This window comes from Verticillium dahliae, genomic scaffold, assembly GCF_000150675.1.
Source record: "Verticillium dahliae VdLs.17 supercont1.3 genomic scaffold, whole genome shotgun sequence".
Lineage (NCBI taxonomy): Eukaryota > Fungi > Ascomycota > Sordariomycetes > Glomerellales > Plectosphaerellaceae > Verticillium > Verticillium dahliae.
In genome coordinates this window covers 525957-549965 of record NW_009276940.1, presented here as the reverse complement: position 1 = coordinate 549965, position 24009 = coordinate 525957, and the positions used below count along the sequence as shown (strand labels likewise).

Here is a 24009-nt window from a genome sequence, read left to right as displayed (position 1 = left end):
CTATCATGGCTATTCTAGATGCTGTGTGTGTGTGTGTGTGTGTGTGTGTACATGGGTGACCAGGCTTAGAAGCCCGTGGCAGGGTGGTGATCACAAGGCAGGGAGCACTGCTCCATTCACAGCCTTGTGAGAGCCTGCAGATCAAGCTGCTCCCCCGGCGCCAGGTGTTCGCCCAGCGCCGTCTCGAAAAGGTGACACAGACGCACGAGGACGTCGGGCTCGCGCCGGCCGCGCCCGCGCCGCCACGCTTCGCGCACGTCGTACACGCGGTCGAGCTCCGCGGCGAGCACAGCGCGCGGCCACTCGTCCGTGATGGCGTGGTTGTTGCGCGCGTCGGGCTCGTCTCCGGACGCCGTCTTGCTGGTGGCGGGGCTGAAGCGCGGCGTCTTGTCCTCGCGGTCCCAGAGGAAGTCGCCCTCGCAGCAGAGGGCGTGTATGAGGGCGGCGTCGTGGCGGAAGGCAGATGATGAGGACGCAGAAGCAGACGAGGAAGAAGAAGAGAACGGCGGCGGGGCTTGCACGGCGGCGCGGAGGCCGCGGAGCTTGAGCTCCCAGGATTGGGAGGCGTGGAAGCGAGCGCCGCCGCGGCGGAGCCAGCGCAGGAGGAGGGCGTCCTGCGGGGACCACGGGCCCGCGAGGAGGGGGTCGGGGATGCGCATGTGGGGGTGGACGTCGCGGTAGAGCGGCGTCGGCCATGTGCCATTCTCGTCGTCGGCGTCGTCTTCGGCCAAGGCGAGGAGGGGCGCCGGCGGCGGGCGGTCGGCGGCGAAGCGCCGTGCCCACTGGGCCTGGGCCTCGAGGAAGGTCGCGGCGTCGGCCCAGCGACAGGCGACGAGGGCGGACTGGAAGGCCGGGTTGCCCGGGTGGAGGCCCTCCTCGATGGCGCGGCAGCGGGCGCGCTCGCCGGCGGTCAGCGAGCGGGACCAGTGGAAGCCGAGGGCGCGGCGCGTGTCGATGCCGTAGCCGGCGTGCCAGGTCGGGGCGAAGGCGGCGATGACGGCGCCGAGGAGGGTCGGGCGGCCGGAGAGGAGGCGGCCCAGAAGCGGGCTGCAGCGCGGGAAGGCGACGTTCTCGCTGAGGTAGAAGATGTGCTCGAGGATCTCGAGCGGCAGCTGGCGTTCGAGGAGGGACGTTTTCCGGGGCCGTCGATGCCGGAGGGGACGGGTCGGTTCTGACGAGGACGAGGCTTGTCTGTCGTAAGGGTGGGCTCTGTGCTTCTTCTTCTGCTGGGCGGCGCTGTTGCGTTTGCCGCGGACCTTGAGGGCTGTGAGGGGCATTGCTGCCTGTGGTGGTGATGTTGGTGAGAGATAGGGGTCAGGTGTGGGATGCTGGAGGGAGAGGATGTATATGACTATCGTAAGGGGAAAAAAATAAGCTGCCCAGAAAGTGATTTGGTTTCCATCCTTGGATTGTGGTTGAGTTCGCTTGGATGAATAAAGATGTTGCCTTAAAGTTCGGTTCGAAGAAAAATGAAGATGAATAGAGATTCATCAGAGAATTCAGAAGGGACGGATGACATATTTAGGCTGTCATCTCCACCGGAAGTTCCACGGCTTGCTTCATAACCAGAGAAAAGAGTCGTTTTTTCCTGTATGTACAGCTGCCAGCTTCAAAGGAGTCGAGCTGGCGAAAGCCAAGTTGACAATGACCAAAAGGTGCCAAGTCCAAGATGAAGTTGAAGAAAGGCATCACGATGGACGACGATGATGACTCAGCAGAGCACTCCATCATCAGTCACGTCCCTATACATGGTACATGGTACATGGTACATGTACCTCGTCCAAGTACCCAAGTACTGACCAACGGCCGAGCTCCCATTCCAGCTTCGCGACTTTTTTAACCATCTGATCCGTCAACTCCCGTCCCCCGCCACGAACCATTCACTGACCAAAGGCGCCTCAACGACCCTCGCCGGTCGGCTGACGCAATGAGCTCAGCACTTCGAGGACCGGTGCCTTCATTCCACCTGTTGCGCTTCTTGCGATCCCAGACCGAACACGCCTCGCCAGGCTCTCGATGCACCATCACATCATGCTCCAGACAGAGCTCGCCAACACCACGACGGCCGCCAAGATGCCTCGCCAGGCTGGAGACCCGACGCTCGATTTCCACACCATGTAGCCTTCTCGCCACCCGGCCCCTGCGGTCACGAACACAAGCATCAGTGCAGACACAGTCTACACTGATGAATGCCACGGCAGGCCTGCCATCAGCGACATGCTTCAGCACAACGAGCACGCGCCGGGAGAAGCAGGTCGACGACGCCGGCAAGACCGAGAGGGCACCCTCGTGGAAGGAGAAGCTCTGGGGCGTCGGTGCCAGGCGTGGTGCCAAGCCGCTCCAGCCCACCGACCTGCCGACCCACGACCAAGTTGGCGACGGCAGCTCCATGTTCAACTACCGCCGCATCCTCACGGCCAAGGCCGCCTCGGAACCCCGTCTGCGGTGTACCGAGGTCGACGAGGACGGCGAGGTCATCCTCGTCGATGGCGAGTTCAAGAAGACGGAGCTCATTGCCAAGGTGCGTCCTTTTGTCTCTCGACTACACTGCTCTTTCACATCCCCCCTCCCCTCACGCAGACTTTGACTGACAGAGATAGTACGGCCTGCTGCCTCGCGATCTGCGCAAGATTGACTCGTCCAACCTCCCCCACATCCTCGTCCGCCCGTCGGCCATCCTCCTGAACCTGCTCCACCTCAAGGTCCTCATCAAGAAGGACCGCGTCCTCCTCTTTGACATTTACGGCTCCAAGACGTCCTACCCGCAGTCGGCCTTCATGTACGACCTCCAGGGCAAGCTCAAACAAAAGATCCCCCAGGGCGGCGGCGGCGTCGGTGCCGCCGCCGGCCTGCCCTACGAGTTCCGCGCCCTCGAGGCCGTCCTGACCTCGGTCACGTCCCGAGCTCGAGGCCGACTTTGAGGCGGTGCGCGACCCCGTCATCCGCATCCTCAGCGAGCTCGAGGACGACATTGACCGCCACAAGCTGCGCGTGCTGCTGATCCTGTCCAAGCGCGTCAGCACCTTTGAGCAAAAGGCCAAGCTCGTGCGCGACGCCATCGAGGAGCTGCTCGAGGCCGACGACGACCTCGCCGCCATGTACCTCACCGAAAAGGCCCACGACCTGTACCGCGGCGAGGACGACCACACCGAGGTCGAGCTGCTGCTCGAGTCGTACAACAAGCTGTGCGACGAGATTGTGCAGGAGGCGCAGAATCTTGTGTCGAGCATTCGCAACACCGAGGAGATGTAGGTTCCCTGCTGCTCGCTTGTTTGTCGTTTCTTGTTTGTCGTTCCTTCTTTGTCGTTTCTTGTTTTGTTGCCTAGTCTGTCGTTCCTTGTTCGTCTCACCCGCATAGGCTAACCCCGACAGCATCCGCGCCATCCTCGACGCCAACCGCAACTCGCTCATGCTGCTCGAGCTCAAGTTCAGCATCGGCACGCTGGGCCTCGCCATGGGCACGTTCCTCGCGGGCCTCTACGGCATGAACCTCGAAAACTTCATCGAGGACACCAACTGGGGCATGGGCGCCGTGACGGGCGTGTCCGTCCTCTTCTCGCTCATCGTGTGCTGGTACGGCCTCATCAAGCTGCGCAAGGTCCAGCGCGTCAAGATGATGTACGACGAGCGCGGCGGCGGCGGCCTCGGCGGCAGCCTCGGGTCGCGGCAGCACTGGTTCAAGGACGACGGGCCGGCGCATCTGCTGCAGGCGACGAACCGCGAAAAGTTTCGTCGCCTGGCGGGGCAGAAGGCGGCCAAGGCGACGCGGCGGTGGATCTAGGCCGTTTCCGACTGCAAATCTTATGGGGCCGTTGAGAATTGATGCAAGGACATGTCATGAGACGGCGGGATACAAGACACTAGGATGCTACCAACAGAGAGACCAGCAGCCACAGCATATAGACGGCGTTTACGGTTCGGGGGCCCGGCACAGGCGCCGGACCTCCGTTGTACGACCAGCAGTGTCGAGCGAGGGCGCACGCACTCTTGTCACTTTTTGATCTGGAATTTGGACTGGAGTTTGGCGGCATCGGCAGAACATAATACCCAATAGACCGAGATGTCCTGGCGTTTCTCGCTGCACGTGCTTCTGCTATTTTGATGAGGGGTGCATTCTCGATGCGAGTTGTATCATGTCAATTCTGTCCATGGTGAGTAGTCAACAGTCATTTGACCGTCGCCTCATCAAGGGGTCCTGTTTCCATCTTGCGCATCATCTCGACGACAGGAAAAGACATGTCAGGTACAGAGATTGCCTGGAATTTTCCACCTGGATTTTCTACCTGAACAGAAGCCCTCCCGTACGGCACGCTGATTGACATGCTGCTTATAGGGATCTTGCGTCTGCCATTCTCTTGCAACCCACCTGACTCCTTCCAACTCGACCTCATGTCAGACGCTTGCCAGACCTTGAAGGGGTCCCGTATACAGTGGAATCCTACAATGCGGAGCCACGCGATCTGTCGCTAATCAGCTTCGTGTTATACAGAGGATTGCAGTGTACTTAAGCCCAGGGAGGTCTTTAGAGGTTTATATATAAAGTTCGTCTTGGTTGGTTTTAGTATAGAGAAGGCCCGATTTTCATTCACATTCTTTGTCCGCAATCCTTACTATCGAATGGTATTTCCAGTACTAGGCCTTCCTCATCTAGAGTAGTGAATAGTATTCTCTTGAACATGGCTAAATCGAGTCATCATACTAGGTAGTCTAGCAAGGTAGGTAGGTTGGGTTGGTAAGAGGATCACCTGAAGTATCGTGATCCAGCCACAGTCACGTGAATGATATTATTAGCACGTACGACTGTGAACGGTCGCACGCGGCATGTCCCGCTGGTGTCCATGACGATTTGGTGGGGTGTTACATGCCTTGGTAGCCTCGGTAGTCTTAAGCACCTTACCTACCTACCTAGTCTTCAGTGACTTGGGTACCTAGTTACGGGACTATATCTATATCTCTAGCTCATAGAATACCATGTCATGACTACGTTACCCTCTAGTACCCTCAGTTCCTGAGCAGTTCCTGAGGCTCAGGTGGACCCAATAGTCAGCTCAGGTTGGTCTTGATGGTCAGGTGAGTTGAATTTTCTCATTCAACCATTATCCCAGGGACTTTACCTACCAGTACCTAGTTATCCAGAGTGCATATCCGGGATTTGCATCCTTCACCACTCAGGCATCCATGGAAGCAGCGGGTTTCGCGATAGGCCTCGTCGGGCTCGCTGGACTGTTCAGCTCCTGCATCGAGGCTGTCGCACGGGCGCATAGCTACAAGTCCTTCTCGAGGGACTCGCAAGCACTCAATCTCCAGTTTAGCGCTGCCAAGCTTCGGCTTGAAACGTGGGGCCCCGCCGTAGGTTTTGCTGGCGCGGGAGCCATCGCCGCCGCTGGAGATGAGAGACGAGGCCCCGCTCCATCACCCGGCGCTTGACGATGAGCGGATCCAGCGTGCCGCCGTCGAGATCTTCGGCTTGGTCGAGCAGATATGCGAGGAAGCCACGAGTGCCGGCAGGTTGCGCTTGGACACGGCCGCCGACTCATCAGCGTCGCGCGACCCATGTCTGAAGCCGAGCGGCGGTGGTGCCCGGCGCAAGCTGTCTTGGGCCATGGGGGGCAGATGGAGGCGCACGGAAAAGCTTGAGCTGTTCAAGGAGCTGGTGCAGACGCTGTACAACCTCGTGCCGCCAGACGACTACGACGCAGGCCGGCCAGTCGCCAGCGCCTGGTCAACCGAGTTTGGCCGGATCATGTCCCGTCTGGAGGCCTGGGCCCGCCAAGACGTCCACGCGTGGCTGCGTCACATCCCGGGCGAACGATATCATGACTCGTTACAGCGACGCCTGGATGGCACCTGCGTCTGGATGCTGAGCGAGTCGCTCTTTCAGCAGTGGATTACATGGGAGCTTTCGCCAGGCCCCAGCATCCCTATGGCTTCATGGACCTGCCGGCTTTGGCAAGACGATCATGTGCGCCAACATGATCCAACACCTCACTGCTACGCTCGCCACTCCCACGGCACACTTCTTCTTCTCGTCAGACGCATCCAGCAGCCGCGACGACCCATTTCTTGCCATGCGATCTTGGGTCTCTCAAGTTATCTCGACCCACGATGGGGCGTTCCAGCTGGCCCTGTGCTTGCTGAAGAACGGGAGGTATTCGGCTGACGACCTGGACTTTGGGCGCTCCTCCGCATGTAGACACGCTTGCGCTTTCGGCTTGACGTCCGTCCTTGAAGTCATGATCGGGCTGGGCGCCGACCCATGCTTCGTAGACACTGTAGGAACGACTCCCCTCAGCTTAGCATCAAGCAGCAAAACATCGAGGCAGTCAAGATATTGCTCCAGAAACAACGCCAGTGCCCTGATGGCGAGCAGAGTAGACGCGTCTACGCTCTACCAAGCGTCAAGGTACGGGCCAGCAGACATGGTACAGCTTCTTCTTGACAACCATGCCGTCGCCACAATCAACGACGCAACCACAGAGGAAGTCACTCCTCTTCACGTGGCGTGCATGAACGGACACGCAGATATCGTGCGACTGCTGCTGCGCCATGGAGCGGATTCCTCCAGAAGATGTAGCACACACCTGACGGCATTCGGGCTGGCGGTGTACAACGGTTCCGCGGAGATTGTTCGCATGTTTCTCGAGTTTGGTGCCAGCGCGGAAGGCTCTGATGATGACGACTTCTTTCCTGTGCATCTGGCTGCGCAAGCTGGCCACCTCGACTTGCTCCACCTGCTCATCAGTCACGGGGCTGATGTTTCTGCGAGGTCCAAGACAGGGCGAACGACTCTCTACTTGGCAGCCGCGGGCGGAGAGATGGCCGTCGTCAAGACTCTGATCGAGATGGGTGTCGACGTGAACGCCCGAGACCAGTTTGGGCACACAGCCCTCGTGGCATCGGCCGACATTGGTCACTTGGAAACAGTGACGTATCTGCTTGCGCACGGCGCCTGCTGTCATGCTGTCAGTAAAAGAGGGGGCACGGCATTGTCGGCGGCGGTGCGTTCGAATAATGCCAGCGTCGTAAGGGCGATACTCCAGCACGGCAGCCCATCTTCCTCGAGCGAGCGTCACGGGTGCCGTCATGGAGAAAAGTCGGCATCGGATCAAGATGTCGACGGGCTACACGGCACTTCGGACATGCTCGTACTCGAACCGGCCCAGATGATCAACACCATGAACACACACCATGGCCGTGGCAACGCACCAGTTCATCTCGCGGCGCACCACAACAGCTTGGAACTATTCGAGCTATTGCTGGATCACGGAGCGGACAGAATGCAAGCCGACGGAATAACCGCCTTACATACGATTGTCCAGTTGAACTACCTGGACCTTGCCAAGTCTTTGTTGCGGCGTGGAGTCCATGTTGATGGTGGCAGGGTGCACAAGGCCATTCATTATGCAGTAATGGAAGGTCGAACAGAGATGGTCAAGCTACTGCTCGACTCCGGGGTCAGCATCGAAAGTACCGACGCATTAGGAAACACGGCTCTGAGCTGGGCAGCAAAGAACGGCAATCTGGACTTGATTCGACTCCTTCTCGACCACGGAGTCGATCACGCAGCCGCCAACGTGAACGGAACGACTGCGTTGCATACCGTGTCGCAGAATGGCCATACAAATTGTATTGGGCTTCTCCTGGATCACGGTGCGAATCCCACAGCCGCCGATTCTATCGGAGTCACCCCGCTGCACTACGCGTCTAGGCACGGTCACCCAGACGCCGTCAGGTTGCTCCTGGATGCCGGGGCTGCCGTCGATGCCACCGGGACGGACGAATGTCCCCAGACGCCACTGCATACGGCGGTCATCGCGGGCCGGGTCGACATTGTGAAACTGCTTCTCGACAGAGGAGCGGATGTCACGAGACGCCACGCCGAAGGGCCGTTGCCGTTGTACTCGGCAGCCTCGCATGGCCATCTCGAAGTGGCGCGGGCTCTGCTCGACGCGGGGGCGCATGTCGGTGCTGCTGGAGGCCATTCAGCGGCAGGCTGGCCCGCTCTTCTCGCTGCGGTGCATTTCGATCATGAGGCCGTCGCGCGGCTGCTTCTCGAACGCGGCCTGGCGTATTGCGACAGCTGCTTGCGAGACGTGCCTGACGGTTCGGGTGAAGAGTGCGCGCGCTGCGGCCATGTTTTGTTTTATCTGTGCGCCGAGTGCTTTGGAAGGGGTTGCGGATGTAGACCCGAAGCACGAGTTTTGGCCTCCGACTCGGCGAAAAACAGAGGGCTTACGGAGGCTATAGCAGGAAAGGGAGGTATTAGGACCTCGCAGGCTTTAGGCGAAGAAACACTGCCAGAGGGTTGATTCATGGCAGAGGTTAGGTCGTGACTCTGGCGATGGGTCGTAAGGCGGATACGCGTTATAAGGATATAGAGGAAGACTTGGATTGAGTGCTATCATGAGCAAGACTATATACAAGTACAGAATGTCTATCCTTTTTGTTACGGATGCGAGCAGTGCAGCGTAGCTCCTACACCAAAGGTCGAGCCAACCCAGGTCTTCACAGTTCATGACTCTGCTATCAAGGCCATTGACTCTATATAACTAAGAAGGCGTGTAACACTTTTATCTGTCGATCCCGTCCTTGTTGGTTAGCTACGAGGCCATGTTGAATGGCCCACTGTGAGTTCAATATAAAGCAAGATAATATACTAGCAAGGGAACAGTTAAGCCGCACGCCAAATACAGGTATCATCCAGAAAGACCCCAACTACGGAACCCTCTCGGCACGTCGCACCTCAAAATTGCTCTGGCATTTCATAGACTAGATTTTGGCGACACCTTCAACGGTCAATGTACTTTTATTAGTTTTGAGCTGATGTACAGTATGGTGGAACGGTTCAAAGGAGCTCACCTCTAAGGAGTGGCTTTTTTATCCCCCCACTGGATCGAGTACTTGGAGATAATCCTACATAAGTATATTCACTACGAGGACGCTGTCTTGGTAGACGGCGGCACTAAACAACCTTGACACCTACCTCGGACACGAGCACATGGTAGTCAATCGACCCACAACCACTGACGGCGTCCTGTCAAGATGCTGCTAGCTCGGAGCCGGCTGGCTATTTTCGGCTGGCTATTTTCGGCCAGCCATTTTCGGCCAGCCAGAACGTGGCGGGAGCGTGGACGGTCCTACTCTGGACTCTCGTCACCCCCAGCGCATCGCATGGGCACCCGCGGTGCATCAGACGCAACGACGACGACATGACATGGCCCAAAGAGGCGCCTCCGAAGCCGAATCGTGTTTTGCGAAATGGCCATGGACGAGCCGCATACGTCACAGACTTTGTGGATGCAGGACCATGTCATGCGATACGCTGGACGGCTACGGCTGGCTGACCCCCGCCAGATAAAAGGAAGAACCTGCTTTGGGAGATTTTCTGACCAGGACGGGCTCCTCTCCCGGTTACGGTGCAGCGTGTGGACGGGCTCCTCTCCCGGTTACGGTGCAGCGTAGCGTTCTGGCCCTGGCGCCACACTTCATCTCGGTGCGTCTGCTCCGGATGTGGAGCTTGTCGGGATCAAGGGCCAATGGAGTCCGGATTGGTCCCCACAAGGCTGTCTGTGGCTCGTTAACGTTACTGTGGCGCCGTGACGTCAGGCGGCGATCCATCCATCATGCATCATGACGATCCATCGCTGCATGTCCATGTCTCGTGCGACGTGATGCGTGGTGTGTGCTGTGTGCTGTGTTCGTGGGTTGGTGCCTCGGGGGTCTCTGCATGGCATGGGCTCGTGCGGTGAGGTCAAGGTGTGGGAGATTGGGCTGCCGTGTGACCGTGTGACGAGCGGCTGGCGGTTGGCTGGCTGGCTGGCCGTCTTTTTGTCCTTTTGCTCTCGTATATAAGACCAGCTTCCTTCCTTCTGTTGCTCTCAGCATCAACAACAACGCCAACCACTACCACCAACACATCAACGCCAGATTCCGTGTCTACTCCGACAGCGGAAATACAATCACCACCTCTTCCACACCACCACACAAGACACCTGCGCCACAGCGCCTGACCTCATCATGGGTGCCGTCGTTTCTTGCGTAAGTTCCTGCCCCTCCTGTAGCCCCTCTGCTGTAGCCCTCTTGGCTGTAGCCGGCCCTTCTGCATGGCCCGGCACAGCAAACTAACCCGCCCAAGATCCAATCCGTCTTCCGCACCATCGGAAACTGCCTCACAGCCATCGTCACCGGCATCGGCAACATCCTCCACGCCATCATCGGCGGCATCGTCTCCTTCTTCAACATCATCATCTCGTGCCTCACCTGCGGCCGCGGCGGTCGCAGGCGCGGCGGCGGCACCAGGAGCAGAGTCTAGCGCGCCCCATCTGCCCGACAAGCAACGAGGTCCCGAGTGGAAAGCAACGACGCGCGCTGTGGGGCAAGTCGTTGTGTAGCCTGGCCTCGGCAGGTGGGTGTGGACGAGTCACTCTGAGGGACTGCAGGAAGCTCTGCGGTGGGAGGACGCTCTGGGACAATGATGCCATGTCTGCCCTGTGCCACGGCTTGTGGTGTTTTTTGTCTTGTTTTGCGATGCGATGGTTGCATACCGATACCCCTAGCCTAGTCTAGTTTGTTCTGCAATCCCATCTTTACCATGCTTTGCTTTTTGCTGCTGACAATGTCGTCTTTACCATGAATTGGAGGGTGCCACTGGACGTGACTATGTTGGTCTCGACAATTCTCAGTGGAGTGTTGATTGGAAGCATGCAACTAGTGAAGCCTTGAACATGATTGTCTTGTCGAGTGAGCCCATAGTCATGGCTTTATCGTACATCACCTCGCCTCATCTTCTACAAGAACGCCAATGGTTTAAACCCTCTCATACTTCCTCAGTGTCGTTCTGAAATCCAACCGACTCAATCGCCCGCCACGTTATCATCACATCATGCTACACCTGAACTTTCGAGCTCCCCTGTTCTAGACGAGTAGCAGCTCGGCCTCTCGTTTCTCTGACCATGCATCCACATCACCGGGCCCTCAGTCCTCCACGACATTGCGGTTGAAGAAGCCGAAAATCTTGCGCCCCGCCTCCCGCCCGACGAGCGGCGCCAGCTCGCGCTCGCTCATGTTGGCCACCTCGCGCACATTGTCCGTCGCCAGCACGAGGCTCTTGATGTTCTGCGGCGTGACGCCCGGCACGACGGCCAGCATGTCCTGCGGCTCGCGGTTGAAGCTCTGGTCCTCGGCGCGCGCGTCGCGGTCGAGGCCCGCGCGCACGGCGGCGATGGGGTCGGGCTCGTCCTCCTGCGTCTTGAGCGACGCGAAAATCTCGGCCGTCTGGTACGGCGAGCTGCTCCAGATGACGCGCAGGCGCGGGAACGCCAGCGTCAGCAGCACGAGCTTGGACTGCAGGTCCGACGACACGTTGGTCGGCGCCACGCTGCTGAGGCTGGCCGAGAGGTCGGCGAACGGCTCGAGCGTGAACGACTTGTGCTGGTCAAACTCGATGAGCAGCATGGCGCTCTTGTAGTGCTGGAACATGGTCTCGGCCTGCGTGTACAGCCGCCCGTCGCGGAACGACGAGATGAGGTCGCTCACCGACTTGCGCTCCACGCACATGGTCGGCGACAGCACGTAGTCGCCCACCGTCAGCATGCACGGCACCACGACCATGTTGCGCCCGTGCAGCAGCGACGGCAGCGACGACCGGAACTCGCGCACGTCGACCACGACCCGCGGCGGCTGCGCCGTCGCCGCGAGCCGCCCGCCCCCCGCGATGCGCGTGTTGACCGTGCGCAGAAACGTGTCCTGCGGGTCCTCGACGCCGCGCTCGTCCGTCGTCATGACCATCGACATGCTGGCCCGCTCCTTGATGACCTTGGTGAACGCGTCCTTCTCGCGCCGCACCCCCGAGAGGTACCGCTGCTCCTCGACCGACCCGCCGTAGTACATAAAGTACACCCGCACGTTGCGGTCGTTGTGCGACGACCGGTACACCTCGACGCGCCGGATGAAGCTGGCGTCCGGCTCGTACATGATGATGTACCGCGGCTTGACCTCCTCGAGCACGTGCTCGTCCTGGTCGCCGTCGTACGCGTGGATGACGACGAGGTCCTGCATCTCGTACAGCTGGTAGTAGTCGTCCATGTCCTCGAGCGGATCGGCCACGACGTCGGCCTTTTGCTGCGCCTCCTCCTCCGTCGTCATCTGCACCTCGGCAATGAGGTCGGCGACGTCTGACGGCTTCTCGAAAAACGCCGCGACGCTGCCATTCTCCGTGCGACCGTAGGCGTTGCCGCCGAGGGCACCGCCGCCGCGGACGCGTCGTCTCTTGTTCGCCGGCGCCTTGCCCCGCAGCGGCTGGCCCGATCGCGCGTCCGTCGCGCCGTTGAGCGCCTTTTGGTTCTCCGAGAACAACTTTGCGCTGACCCTCGCAAACTCGCCCTTCCACTTGAGATAGTTGCGCAGCTTTCTCCTCATCATGAAGGCGCCCGAAACATCGAGGCCGTCGTTGCCGCTGCCCCCGTTCTCTTCTTCGTCTTCCGCCGCGCCTGATGCCGCAGCAGCCGCCGTCGTCGTCTGGTCCACCCTCGGCTTGACGTGCATCGTCTGCACGTAGTCGCGCAGCTGCTTGCACGTGCTGGCGTCGGAGCACATGATGAGGATGGAGCCGCTCGAGTCGTCGCGCACGGGGGGCTCAAAGTAGAGGGCACGGTCAATCTCGTCGAGGACCTCGGCGAGCTGGGCCCACTTGGGCAGCTCCTCGAGGACGGGCCGCAGGGCGTCAATGTCGGCGCCGGCGCCGGCAGCGTTGGCGGCCCTGGGGCTCGCCGCGTAGACGCGCTTGCGCGCCGTCTCGAAGATGGTCTGGGCGGCGTCGAGGAAGAGCCACGGCGACTGGTTCTGGCGCGTGGAGCCGGGCGGCGGCGAGTGGGCGGCGTGGATGGTGTCGAGGTGCTGCAGGAAGGAGACGGCGTCAAAGGAGAGGACCGAGTGCAGTATGCCGCGCAGGACGGACAGGTCGTGGACAATCTGACGCGTCTTCCAGCTGACGCGGTGCCAGTTGGGCTCGAGCTGGCGGCGGACCATGACGTCAAAGTTTTTGAGGAGGGCGCTGTCGAGGTTCCAGTCGTCCATCTCGAGGCCCGTGTTGCCCTTTTTCAGCTCGTGGATGCTGACCTCGACGCACTCCATGATGGCGTTCTGAATGTCCTTCATGGCGTCCGTCATGGGCACCTCGAGCTCGATGACCTCTGCCTTTTTCTTGCCCTCGAGCGACTCGGCGACGGTGACGTGGAAGCGCGGCCACAGCGAGGCCTTTTTCAGAAACAGGTTGCGCATCATGGTCGACAGCGGCGAGAAGCCCGTGGCAAAGGGGTCGGGGTTGTCGGAGAAGGCCTTGAGGAAGCCGGCCCTGTTCTTCTGGCGGTAGATGCGCAGGATGAAGGCCTCGAGCGACGTGGCGACGACGCGGTCGGCGTGCAGGACGACCAGGCCCGTGACCGTCTCGGGGTTGAGCAGGCTCGTCAGCAGGTCGACGATGAGGATGCGCGACGTGATGCTGAAGATGCCGCCGCGGGCGTACATCTTCTCGCGGGCGCCGACGCTCGTCAAGTCCGTGTTGACAACGGTGAGGCCGCGGGCCTTGGGCGACATGCTGATGGCGGCGTGCTCAGCGAGGGCCTCGCCGATCCAGGCGTTCTCGCGGTCCTCGGCGCCGACGATGATGATCAGGTTGTTCCCGGCGGCATCGTAGGAATGGAGCAGGTTCGTGACCAGGCGCATGAGGCCGAGGCCCTTGGCCATGACGACGAGTTCATCGTCCGACCGAAGCTCCTGGAACAGGGTCTGCTGGTACTCCTGGCGTCACGGTCAGCATCTGACGGAAGAACCAGGAGAGAAAAAAACGGAGTGCTCACAAGGGGCAGTGAGAGCTTCACCGGCTGGGGGGCATTTGCCGACATGCAGGGCACAGCTTCTCAGCATGCTGGGGAAGGGGCTCGATCGATGAAGATGTCTGAGATGCCGATGCAGGTCATACCCAACAGAAGCAGACGGCAGGGCGAAGCGAGGTTGTCGTCTCAGTCGAGCTCGCAATGGCCATGTGCTTTGCTGTGTGCTGTTGATGCTTTCCACTTGATGTGTGCTGCCTGGTGCCTGGTGCCTGGAGTTGTTGAGTGAGAGACGGCACGAGGCTGTTGTGGCGCCACAAATCGATGACCAACATGGTGTGGCGTCTTGAAACTCGGCGCAGACGAGCATCAGCCACAGGTGGAGCAGCAGCCTCGTCTTGCTCCTGCTCCTGCTCCTGCCACTGGCAAACACCAAGTTCCTCGATCTCTTCAATACCGAAGCTGCTCAACTCTGTCGATTCCGTCGACGATCTTTGCTGCGCCATCAAGCAAGCCATGTGCAGCGATCACGCGATACCGCCACGTTCCCGGCTCGGGCTGTTGCCGACGCCAGTCACCGGCAGTTACCAGTTACCAGTTACCATAACCTCTCCCACGTCCCCATGCCACCCCCATCATGGCGAGCGTTATACCCCCGCCTTCGACATTGCCAAAAAAAGCTTCGCCTTCAAACTGCCGTATCTAGATGGATCGTCACCAGGTTGGACGGATGCAACACACAATCGGAGCCGCACCATCTCCGAATGCCATGGCGCCATCCTGTGACAGCCGCTCGGTATTACTTTGAGACGACGTCTCTCCCATCCTTCCCCCTTCCCCCCCACGACTCGGGGACTGTCCACGGGCTCCGGACCCTGTCGAAGCGCCTGTCTTTCCTTTCTCTCTTTCTTTTATCTTGCCTCTCGGGGACCTGAACAAGCCAGGACAAGATTGTCGTGATAGTCAGGGTCCGCCTCATACATCTGACACACATACAGCCCGCTGGCATCGTCGACCCAACCATACGCCAGATGATCCCCCGAGCTAACAGGTCACCCACAAACTATCAAGAATGACGAACCTGATGGTCAGCAGAACCGTGTCCCCAAGCAACAAGCCAGGCAGTCTGTCACCCATCGATCAGTCAGTCCTGCATGCCGTGTCTTGCATCGGCCGGCTGTTCAATGTTTCGGCCCACCAAGAAGCTCAGGGACCGTGGCCTCCTCTTTTCCCGTCCGCCAAGGCCCAGACAGACAAGAGTGCGAGGCCCCATATCGCGGGGCACTGTCAGACTGGTTGAGAGGTAAGGGGACGAGACATTGTCTCGACAGCTCTCGCAAGGCCCAGCACCAGAAAGCTGAACCTTCCAGCTGGGCCGGCCACCACGCAGCCACTCCTCGTCCCAACATGTCAACGCGAGCGCCGGCCCCAGCTTCCGACGCCTGCTCGTACCGCCAAGCAACCAAGGGCCTGCAGGAGATCGTCGGATGATGCTGTCCTGGTTCATGTGCGATGGACGTTCTGGCAGGCTGGACGTGACCTGGGTTGCGTCCACCCCCTGCAACCACGCGTCTGGCGCGCCTTGTGTTGGCGCTCAGCCCGCGTCCTTCCTTCATGGTCGCCCACCCGCTCCCCCATCTTGGCGCCTTTTTGTTGTCTTTCGCCTGCCTCACGAGAAAAGAGTCGAGTTCGCTCGGGTCATGGTATCGCTATCGTCGAGACCGAGAGAAACAGCTAGCCGTCGCTACACAACAAACTAGACCCTGCGGCCGCTGTCGTCTGGGAACGGCGTGACGACAGCGACCGACAACTTGATCGGACCTTGGCGCCTCATTGCTTGCTTTTCCCGCACCACGCTACTGACCTCGTCAGACACACACACAGAGAGAGAAAGAGAAAGAAAAAGAGAAAAAGAGACTGGTCCACGGAGGGGTGGGCCACCTTGGACGCTTGCGAACCTGCGAAGCAAGAAAAGAAATACAATCGGCGACCTGTCGCAAACCGGTTGCGCCAATTGACATGTCCGCTCGGCCTCTCCCTCCCTCCCTCCCATCCCCCCTCTCCTACCCTACCTTGCCCCCCCCAGGCTTCGCACCTCTCGCCTGCTGTCTCTCGGTAGCCGTCGTTCTGGAGTTTCTTGGCCATCGTGCTTGTCTCAGTGCCTCTTCCTCGAGACACGATGCGAGCACAATAACAACCGGAGGCAAGGGACAAAATCACTACGGGACAATAGGATTGAGTCGCCGTCGCAGCACTGGTAACGAACTAGGCATCCTCAGGGCTCAGGACTCTCACCCGTCAAGGCTGTGAGGTCCGTCCGCGCTTGCTGGCTTCCGCCGGGCGCTCAACGCGCACTTCCCGCTACCCAACGCTTTTCCTTGGCCTCCGCCACCGGCTTGGACTGCCTACCCGGCATGGATCGTGGCCCCCTCCCGCGAAAACGCAATCGAGCGCCATGCGTTGCGTCAGGTCCGCCCAGGTCCGCTTAGCAAACGGCGCCCACCCACCGAGGTCGAGCTTCTGGGTCCTCTAGTGAGGCGCTGAGCCCAGCCCTGGACCACCCGGCCCCGCGCCGCGCCCTCCCTTGCCGCAAGTCGTCCACTCTAGCGGCCCATTCGCCCCTCTTGTTTGACTCTGAGCGGCCACTAATTACGCCGTCTCTAGCTGGCTCTCACTTGCACGGACGGGTGTGTGGATGAGGGCCTGGAAGATCTGGTGCCTTCATCGTGGGGGATGGTTGAGCACGTTCGGGTCTAAGAAACCAGCCCAGTTTGACATTTATGCTTTTGCCTCCATTTTCTTTTCTCAACCCTCATGCACCTAGCTTTCCTCTCACCCAAGTCCCTGCCCTGTTGTACTCTACTCTGCTCTGCTGTACGGTAAGCGACGCATGCATGGGCTCATGTGGATGAGCGTTTCTTCTGATGGACAGAGCCGGATTTCCGACATATATCGGCCTCTGTCTCGCCTCCTTGCGTTTCCTTCAAGCAAGGCACCAAAGACAAGACCTGCTAAATACCCTTCGTATTTAGTTCGTTCGTGCGAGAGACCGCGCGCCCTTCTGCTCTGTCTTGACAGGAGTCGCCGGCGTCTCTCCATACCACTTGCCTTGCGCTGCTTCCCAACGTTCCAGTGGTCAGCCTCTCCTTTCGCCGATCTGCGTGCTCAGGAGGGCCGCCCCATACCCCACGACACACGCGATGGCCATCCAAGGGATCAACCGGCCCATTCCTGGGGAGGTCACCGTTGCGTCTTCGGCCGCTGGCGCCCCTCGACTTGACTTTCCTCGCTTCAGTTTCTTCGGTCAGGATCAGGACGACGCCGAGAAGTCTGCTCTCCCCCGAACCAAATCCTCCGGTGATATTGTCAACATGGCGATCAACAGTGCAGAAGAGGATGAAGACCATGCCAGCCAGCGCATCTCTCTCGACGAAGGCAGCCGCATTCGCGCCAGAGACAACGGCGAGAGGTCAGACATCAGCGAGCTCATCCAGTTCCTCCGCACAGAATCACCACCGCCGCACAATTACCTCGCCTCAGCCTTTGATGAAGATGCCGACATGGTCGAGGATATCGGGAAATGGCGCCAGCTTCGTAAGAGAATCCGTGCGAAACTGAACAAGCCTACCCCAACACTGTCGGTCGAGACTCGGCCAAGGACGGCCCTGCCAGACTCGGCCGTGGCCTCAAAGACGTCGAGCGGTCACTCACATATTGCCATATCTATCCCCATGGAGCACTGTCACCTGGGACCCGACTCGGACTGGGCCGTCACTGCTTTCAACGCTACAAAACCGCTTCCGCCGTCGCCGCCGCCCGACCCGCGGACGTCATCGGGATCACGAGATCGTTCTTTGCGACCCCGCCACGAGCATGGCTCAGTCAGCGCGCCCGGTACCGCACACGGAGACTCGGAGTGGCTTTCCATGATGAAGGCTTCCAAGAAAAACGCAATGCCCAAGATGGAACCCAAGAGTTTCGATTCATCAGTTCTACTCTGGCAGCGCGACATTCCTCTGAGCCCTCCACGATCGCCTCCAAGTACAGCATCTGGCAGCACCCAAGGCCAGTCACCGAGCACGCCGGCCCAGTTGCACAGGGCACCCATGCCCATGGACCCCAACGACCATGTCGAGGTCCCGAGATCATCGACGTCGAGCCCAAAAACGCCAGAGACCATTATGGAAGATCGCCTTCGGAAGGTCCACGTCTCATGGATGACCACGTCGAACATGCTCCAATCCGCCCCTGGTCCGCCGCCAAGATCGGCCTCCAGCGCCTCGCCCAGGCGGGCGCAGCGCCCTGAAGAAATCAAGCTGCCGACCCGCAAGTCGAGCCTCAGGACGCCCATAGCCGCAGCTATGAGCAGCCAGAATCAATGGTCTATCGACGGCATGCTTGAGACCCAACAAGGACAGACGACAAGACTCAGCGCTCCGATCGAGCTTCCCGAGCTCAGTCCGAGCGCCCTGTCCTTCTCGGAGAAATCAATCGCCACGAGCATTGTGTCAGAGGGGTCCGAGCCCGTCGTACAGAACGCCCGGGAAGTACGAGGTCACTCCAACGCATCAGTCGTTCTGCAGACAACGCCCGGCGCCACGCCCCGCGCGTCACTCATTCAGCTTCCTGCATCCAAGTACTCGCCCCCTGTCGCAGCAGCCTCACCCCTCCACAAGGCGGCACGCAGGGCGCCTGCCAAGATGAGCACCCGCAGGCAGAGCCGAGCCGAACGTGTCAAATCACTGAAGCAGCGTGACATGGAGCTGGCCCGCGCACAGCTCAGCCACATCCGGCAGACCTCTGGCTCTACGCAGAGCGGCGGCAGGCCACGGACCGCGGGCACGTCCATCAGCTCCCTGCGGCTTCCCTCTCGCGAAGGGCCGCTCCGGGACGGGCCTCTGCTGTCTGACTTTACCAACCAGTTCCCGCGTCCGCCCACTGCGGATCGCGCACCAGAGCACATTGCTTACAGCCTGAGCCGTGAACAAGAGTCACTTAAGCGCTCAGAATCTACGAGCCTGACGCCTCAGCCCGAGGCTGAGGCTGAGACTGAAGCCGAGGCCGAGGCTGACGCCGAGGCAGGATCGCTTGGCCAGAGGGATAGCACGATGAGCTTCGAGCCGCCTCGCCGGTACAACAGCTATCAGCGCACCAGCTGGGCAAGCTCGATTCCTCTGCTCGACCGTATCAGCAGCTACGCGCCGTCGGAAGCGAGTTTTATGAACATTCTGGACTCGGTCAGCAGCGACTCTAACCCTCACCGGCGATCAGACTCGGCGACGCTGCCTCGCATCGAGCAAGAGCGTCTCGCTCCTTCGCGGCTGAGCTACATGGTGCCTGTCCCTGACATGGAGCCGGTAGAGGATGTCGATCAGGCCACAGAGTCGGCCGTTGACACGGGTGCGTCATCCGAACCGCCCGTGTTGCAGCCCATCTCGAGGCTCAGTGCCATGTTGCCCATGTCGGAAAGCCAGCCGCTGAGTGTCTATGTGGAACGCTGGTCCGCTTCGACGCTGACCTCGCGGACCGATGACGTGATCATCTCCTTCACGCCCACTTCGGAAGACAACAGACGAGCAGGCGAAGCCGTGCCGAGATGGAACGTTCTGGACGAGAACCACAACGAGCCCCAGCTCATCGCTCCATCGAGCTCGCTCGTCCGACTCGAGACCGAGGCGGGGGCTTCGGGCCAGTGGCCGGGACACCAACAGCTCCAACCGCGGACGTATCGCGAGCCTGATACGCTGCCTGAGGTGGACGCCTACCACAGGGACCACCTCGTCCCCCAGCGAGGTCCGCACGCTCTGCTTCGCATGTCCTCGTCGGAGCTGCGTGCTCACTATGCCTCGCTCCGCCGCTCGGAGCGGACGTCAGACCTGGCGCACCACATGCTCCTCAACCAGGAGAGGCTGGAGCTCGACATACGGCGCCAGGAACGCAATCAAATGTTTTTCATCGGCAGGCTCGAACGCGCACTGGACGATCTCGGCACCCGGATGCCGGCGAGGGTCCCCGGTCTCGTCGGCACGTCGTCTGCTTGGAGTGAAGGCGAGGTTGAGCAGGAGGCGCCAGCCCTGATGGGCGAGCGCACCACGCCTAGAAGGGCGAGGATGAGGAGGACGCCGAAGCCGGTCGACGAGAGCGTCGCCGCAGCCGAGTGCGAGCGTGGCAGACGGCGCGGCGGTGAGACGAGACCCTGGACGGCAGCGAACACGAGCGGTAGCCAGCAGCAGCGCAGCGCCGCCGCGACCAACACTGGCGGCCTCGATGCCATGGAGCCGCTGATGCGCGAGCTGCACGGCGCAGCCCGCGTCAGCCTCGAGCAATCGGACCGCCGCTGGTCGCGGACGCTGGAGTCTTCGACGACAACAACAGAGGAGAGGGCGCTCAATGCGTACCTCAACATGTTTTGAACGAATGACTTGAAAAGGATAGGACGCAGAGATTGATCGTGGGCTGGATGCTACCACGCGAAAAGATACCCCCAGACGGCACAACCTTTGACGAAGAAGGGCTTTTCTTTTTCTCTTTTTTTAAATGCACGGAGAGCTGGAGCAGATGAGTATGAGATGAGCGACGGTCTACAGAACATGACATGATGGGAAGCATAACAACACAGGCTGGGTGGATCCATGGGGCTTCAAGTGAGCATGCCATTTTTTTTTTGTTTTGTTTTCTTTTTGTTATATTTCCTCCGTTATCCATGGGCGGCAAGGCGACTGCAATGATTTGGAAGGCGGCGTCCTGATGAGGCGAATGGGCGGATATACCCGAAAACTTGGTGCTTCTGCGCACGCTGCGCGGTGGCCATTTCTGTACATGTATGAAGACAACATAGTTCTCCAAGCAACACGGCCGACTTGGCTATACAATGCGTTCCATGAACATGCAAGGTAGTGATCTTGGCGCTGGGAACTTGTCCTCCTCACAGCGATCACCAAGACCATGATGTGTCTGGGTCTGGGGGCCGGAGCTTGTCTCCAGGATCGATCTCGCTACCCCTGGCGTAGTATCCCGAGATCTCTGGCTCTGGGATGGTTTCCGATCAGAGGCTGGTACGAAAGCAGCTAGAGCGCGCAGGGGGCCCGGAACGTCATGACGTCGATCCCGGCACGCACTCCACAATAGTCATGATGTCGTCGACTGTCGACATGGCAAAGTCCATTACGATGTATGAGGTGGAATTGCTCAATTGACTGCCGATGCAACGCTAGGCGGGAGGCGTCGATTGATGTATAGGTAGCTGCAGCTTGCTCATTGTTGATCTGGGCTGGTGGGAAGCATTCAACGCTGTCTCACACATCACCGGCATCAGCATCACCACATCCAAGCATCAGCAGACATTGAGGGCTCAGCAAACGCAGCACTCCCCGCACCACCGCCCCAAAGCAATGTCGCGCCCCTGGATCCTCATCTCGCCGTCGTCCCGCGGCGTCGGCGCCGCCCTGACGGCACACCTCCTGCGCACGACGCGGCTGCCGATCCTCGCGACAACGCGCTCGTCGCCGTCCGAGGCGCGCGACCGGTTCCTCGCATCGGCCCCCCAGGACGCCGCCGACCGGCTGCACGTCGTGGCCCTCGACGTGACCAGGGAGGACACGATGGCCGCGGCGGCCGAGCGCGCGGCGGCCCTGTTCCCGCGCAAGACGCACCACCTGCACCTCGCCCTCGCCATCCCCGGCATCCTGCACCCGGAGAAGAACCCGGCGCAGGTCGACTACGCGCGGGCGCTGGCGACGTACCAGGTCAACACGCTCGGCCCGCTCATGCTGATGAAGCACTTTCACGAGTTCCTGCCGCGCAACACGACCCAGCTCGCGGGCCCTGAGGAGACCCCTGGGGAAGAAGAGACCGGCGCGCAAAAAGTGACGCTGCCCCGGCACGCGACGTGGCTGAGCATGTCGGCGCGCGTCGGCAGCATCACGGACAACCGCGCGGGCGGGTGGTACTCGTACCGGTCGAGCAAGACGGGCGTGTCGAGCCTCGTCAAGAGCTTTGACAACTACCTCAAGACGCGCAGCGGCGACAAGGCCGTCGCCGTCGCCTTCCACCCCGGCACCGTCAAGACGGACCTCAGCCGCGACTTCTGGGACAGCGTGCCCGAGGGCCGGCTGCTGGAGCCCGACTATGCGGCCGAGCGCCTCGTTGAGGTCGTCAGCACGGGCATCGGCCTCGAGGGCAGGGGCAAGCTGTGGGACTGGCAGGGTAAGGAGATCAAGCCGTAGATTGGGCGTGCTAGCAGATTGGGCATGTGTTGATACGATCGAGATACCTTAAAGCAGACACGTCTGAGTTTTTGAAAAAGACGGCACCAGCACCAGAGTGGGTTCATCATGTCCTGCTTCAATGCGCCTGAGCGCCCACACCCGTGACAGTAACGCGCATCTACGTTCTAGCAAACATCTCGACCGCCCCGTCAGACGGCTCCCGAGCGTTACAGCTCCACGTTCTGGAACGACGCTCTGCTCGACGACCCGGGCTGGTCGGGCGTGTCCTCGTCGCCCCGGCCGTCCTCGCTCGCCGCCGCCGACAGCGAGCCCTGGCTGGGCCCGCCCGGTCGCAACGCCAGGTTCTGCTCGCTCTTGTCCTCGAGTCGCACCTTTTGCTCCTCCTGCTCGGCTGCGCGCGTCTTGGGCTCCGTAGTGGCAGCTCCCTCTGTCGGACTGCTCTTGCTGTCCTTCCCCTCGTCTTGGTCCTCCTCGTCCTCGTCCTCCACCTCGTCCTCGTCGCCGCTGGCCGAACCGCTCGTAGGGGCAGGCGCCGCAGAGTATCCTGCAGGGGGACCGTCGTCGGCCGCACTGGCTTCTGGCGCTGCCGCTGCCGCTGCTGGAGGTACCCGCTGCTGCTGCTGCTGCTGCTGCTGGGCCGGCGGCGCGGGCAGGTCCTTCTGGGAGGGCTCTTCGATGCCCGGGGTCGGGGGCCCCGGGCGCATGGCGTCGAGGTAGAACTTTGTGACGCCGAGGATGCGGCCGTTCTTCTCGCAGGCGTCGACCCACTCGGGGCGGACGACGGGTATGTTGGTGTCGACGGCCTTTTCCCAGGCGGGCCCGCGGCCCTCGGTGGTGACAAAGTGGGTCGTGTCGATGCGGACGCCGTCGACCAGCTTGGCGCCGATGCGCTCGACGGCGGCGGCGAGGGCGTCGCGCGTCTGCTGCGGCATGACGCCCGGCGTGATGGTGATGCCGCTGAGGTCGGTGAGCTTGTGGGTGCGGACGTGGACCTTGTCCGAGGCGAAGGTGCCGGCGGTGGTGCGCAGCACGAGGTGGAAGGTGTAGTCCGTGTCGACGGCGAGGCCGCTGATCTTGGTGCTGTGCATGTGCAGGGGCCGCGGGATGCTGCCGGCCTTTTGGCCGTTGCGGAAGAGCGACAGCGACAGCAGGTCGGCCGTCGCCAGCTCGACGGGGTCCCACTCGAGCACGACGCTCGTCTGCGTGGCGTTGCGGCAGCGCAGCACCGGCACGGCGGGCTCGCTGGCGCCAAAGGCGTCGTAGATGCGCTCCTGGAGGTCGCGGAAGGCGTGCTCGGCGGCGGATTCCGATGCGTTGTTGCGACCGACGGTGATGTCGACGATGCTGCCGGAGGAGATGTTCGGGGGCAGCAGGATGGAGGGGAACTCGATCTAGGTTGTGCCGTCAGATGGCGGGGACAACTATACGTTGATGGAATGGGTGTGCAGTCAGACATACGAGGCGCTTATCTGGCGTCAGGAGCACCGTGACGCCGGCGTCGACCTTGCCAACCGTCAATGAGACGAGCATCGTGTGTGTGGATATGGATGTGGCTTGGCTTGTGGTGCTGCAGTATGGGATGGATGGCGAGGGTCGCGATGATGTCGAGTGGCAGTCGGTGGATGATTCGATGGAGAGGCAACGTGGGCGAGGCTGGATGGAGAGACAGCATGGGCGAGGCTGGCTGGAGAGACAGCATGGGCGAGGCTGGCTGCCTTGTCGTGGTGTTCAACGTCAAACGTGCACGGCCCCTCATTGGCTGAAGCTGGAGCTCGAGCTCAGCAGGTACCACCCTGAGTACCTACCTACCTACTTACCTTGGGTAGGTACCTAGGTAAGGGTGAAGGTACGTACCGCTGACTCTCACCAACCTCGACAGTACAGAGCCTCGAACATGGGCATTCACAACGACACAGTCTATAATAATGAAGAATCAAATCAGGACATGTCCA

At 60.5% G+C, this 24009-nt stretch overlaps 8 protein-coding genes across 8 annotated transcripts; 5 read left to right on the top strand and 3 right to left on the bottom strand.

The window, feature by feature from the left end:
• Positions 1-116: 116 nt before the first annotated feature.
• Positions 117-1277, bottom strand: VDAG_01797 (uncharacterized protein; the record flags this gene model as incomplete). The annotated part of the gene is made up of 1 exon (XM_009657826.1): positions 117-1277. One exon carries the CDS (start codon positions 1275-1277, stop codon positions 117-119), a length of 1161 nt encoding a protein of 386 aa, XP_009656121.1.
• A 650-nt stretch (positions 1278-1927) lies between these two features.
• VDAG_01796 (inner membrane magnesium transporter MRS2) lies at positions 1928-3781 on the top strand (the record flags this gene model as incomplete). The annotated part of the gene is made up of 4 exons (XM_009657825.1): positions 1928-2521; positions 2601-2831; positions 2905-3248; positions 3373-3781. The coding sequence occupies 4 exons, from the start codon at positions 1928-1930 to the stop codon at positions 3779-3781; spliced, it is 1578 nt and encodes a 525-aa protein (XP_009656120.1).
• A 1608-nt stretch (positions 3782-5389) lies between these two features.
• On the top strand, positions 5390-8309 carry VDAG_01795 (ankyrin-1; the record flags this gene model as incomplete). The annotated part of the gene is made up of 4 exons (XM_009657824.1): positions 5390-5851; positions 5910-6148; positions 6277-6403; positions 6429-8309. 4 exons carry the CDS (start codon positions 5390-5392, stop codon positions 8307-8309), a joined length of 2709 nt encoding a protein of 902 aa, XP_009656119.1.
• Positions 8310-9905: 1596 nt separating this feature from the next.
• On the top strand, positions 9906-10599 carry VDAG_01794 (uncharacterized protein). Its single transcript, XM_009657823.1, has 2 exons — positions 9906-10038; positions 10136-10599. Exons 1-2 carry the CDS (start codon positions 10018-10020, stop codon positions 10310-10312), a joined length of 198 nt encoding a protein of 65 aa, XP_009656118.1. The 5' UTR covers positions 9906-10017; the 3' UTR covers positions 10313-10599.
• A 113-nt stretch (positions 10600-10712) lies between these two features.
• Positions 10713-13901, bottom strand: VDAG_01793 (DNA repair protein rad16; the record flags this gene model as incomplete). The annotated part of the gene is made up of 2 exons (XM_009657822.1): positions 10713-13797; positions 13857-13901. The coding sequence occupies 2 exons, from the start codon at positions 13899-13901 to the stop codon at positions 10975-10977; spliced, it is 2868 nt and encodes a 955-aa protein (XP_009656117.1). The 3' UTR covers positions 10713-10974.
• A 3128-nt stretch (positions 13902-17029) lies between these two features.
• VDAG_01792 (uncharacterized protein) lies at positions 17030-20242 on the top strand (the record flags this gene model as incomplete). Its single annotated transcript, XM_009657821.1, has 1 exon — positions 17030-20242. One exon carries the CDS (start codon positions 17030-17032, stop codon positions 20240-20242), a length of 3213 nt encoding a protein of 1070 aa, XP_009656116.1.
• A 720-nt stretch (positions 20243-20962) lies between these two features.
• VDAG_01791 (oxidoreductase) lies at positions 20963-22054 on the top strand (the record flags this gene model as incomplete). Its single annotated transcript, XM_009657820.1, has 2 exons — positions 20963-21000; positions 21145-22054. The coding sequence occupies 2 exons, from the start codon at positions 20963-20965 to the stop codon at positions 22052-22054; spliced, it is 948 nt and encodes a 315-aa protein (XP_009656115.1).
• A 209-nt stretch (positions 22055-22263) lies between these two features.
• VDAG_01790 (chitin biosynthesis protein CHS5) lies at positions 22264-23587 on the bottom strand (the record flags this gene model as incomplete). Its single annotated transcript, XM_009657819.1, has 2 exons — positions 22264-23448; positions 23516-23587. 2 exons carry the CDS (start codon positions 23585-23587, stop codon positions 22264-22266), a joined length of 1257 nt encoding a protein of 418 aa, XP_009656114.1.
• Between the last annotated feature and the right edge of the window lie 422 nt (positions 23588-24009).

Coding starts and splice junctions, on each gene's coding strand:
- VDAG_01794 (XM_009657823.1), top strand. CDS start 10,018: ATGGGTGCCGTCGTTTCTTGC. Junction 10,039..10,135: donor TGGGTGCCGTCGTTTCTTGC/GTAAGTTCCTGC, acceptor AACCCGCCCAAG/ATCCAATCCGTCTTCCGCAC.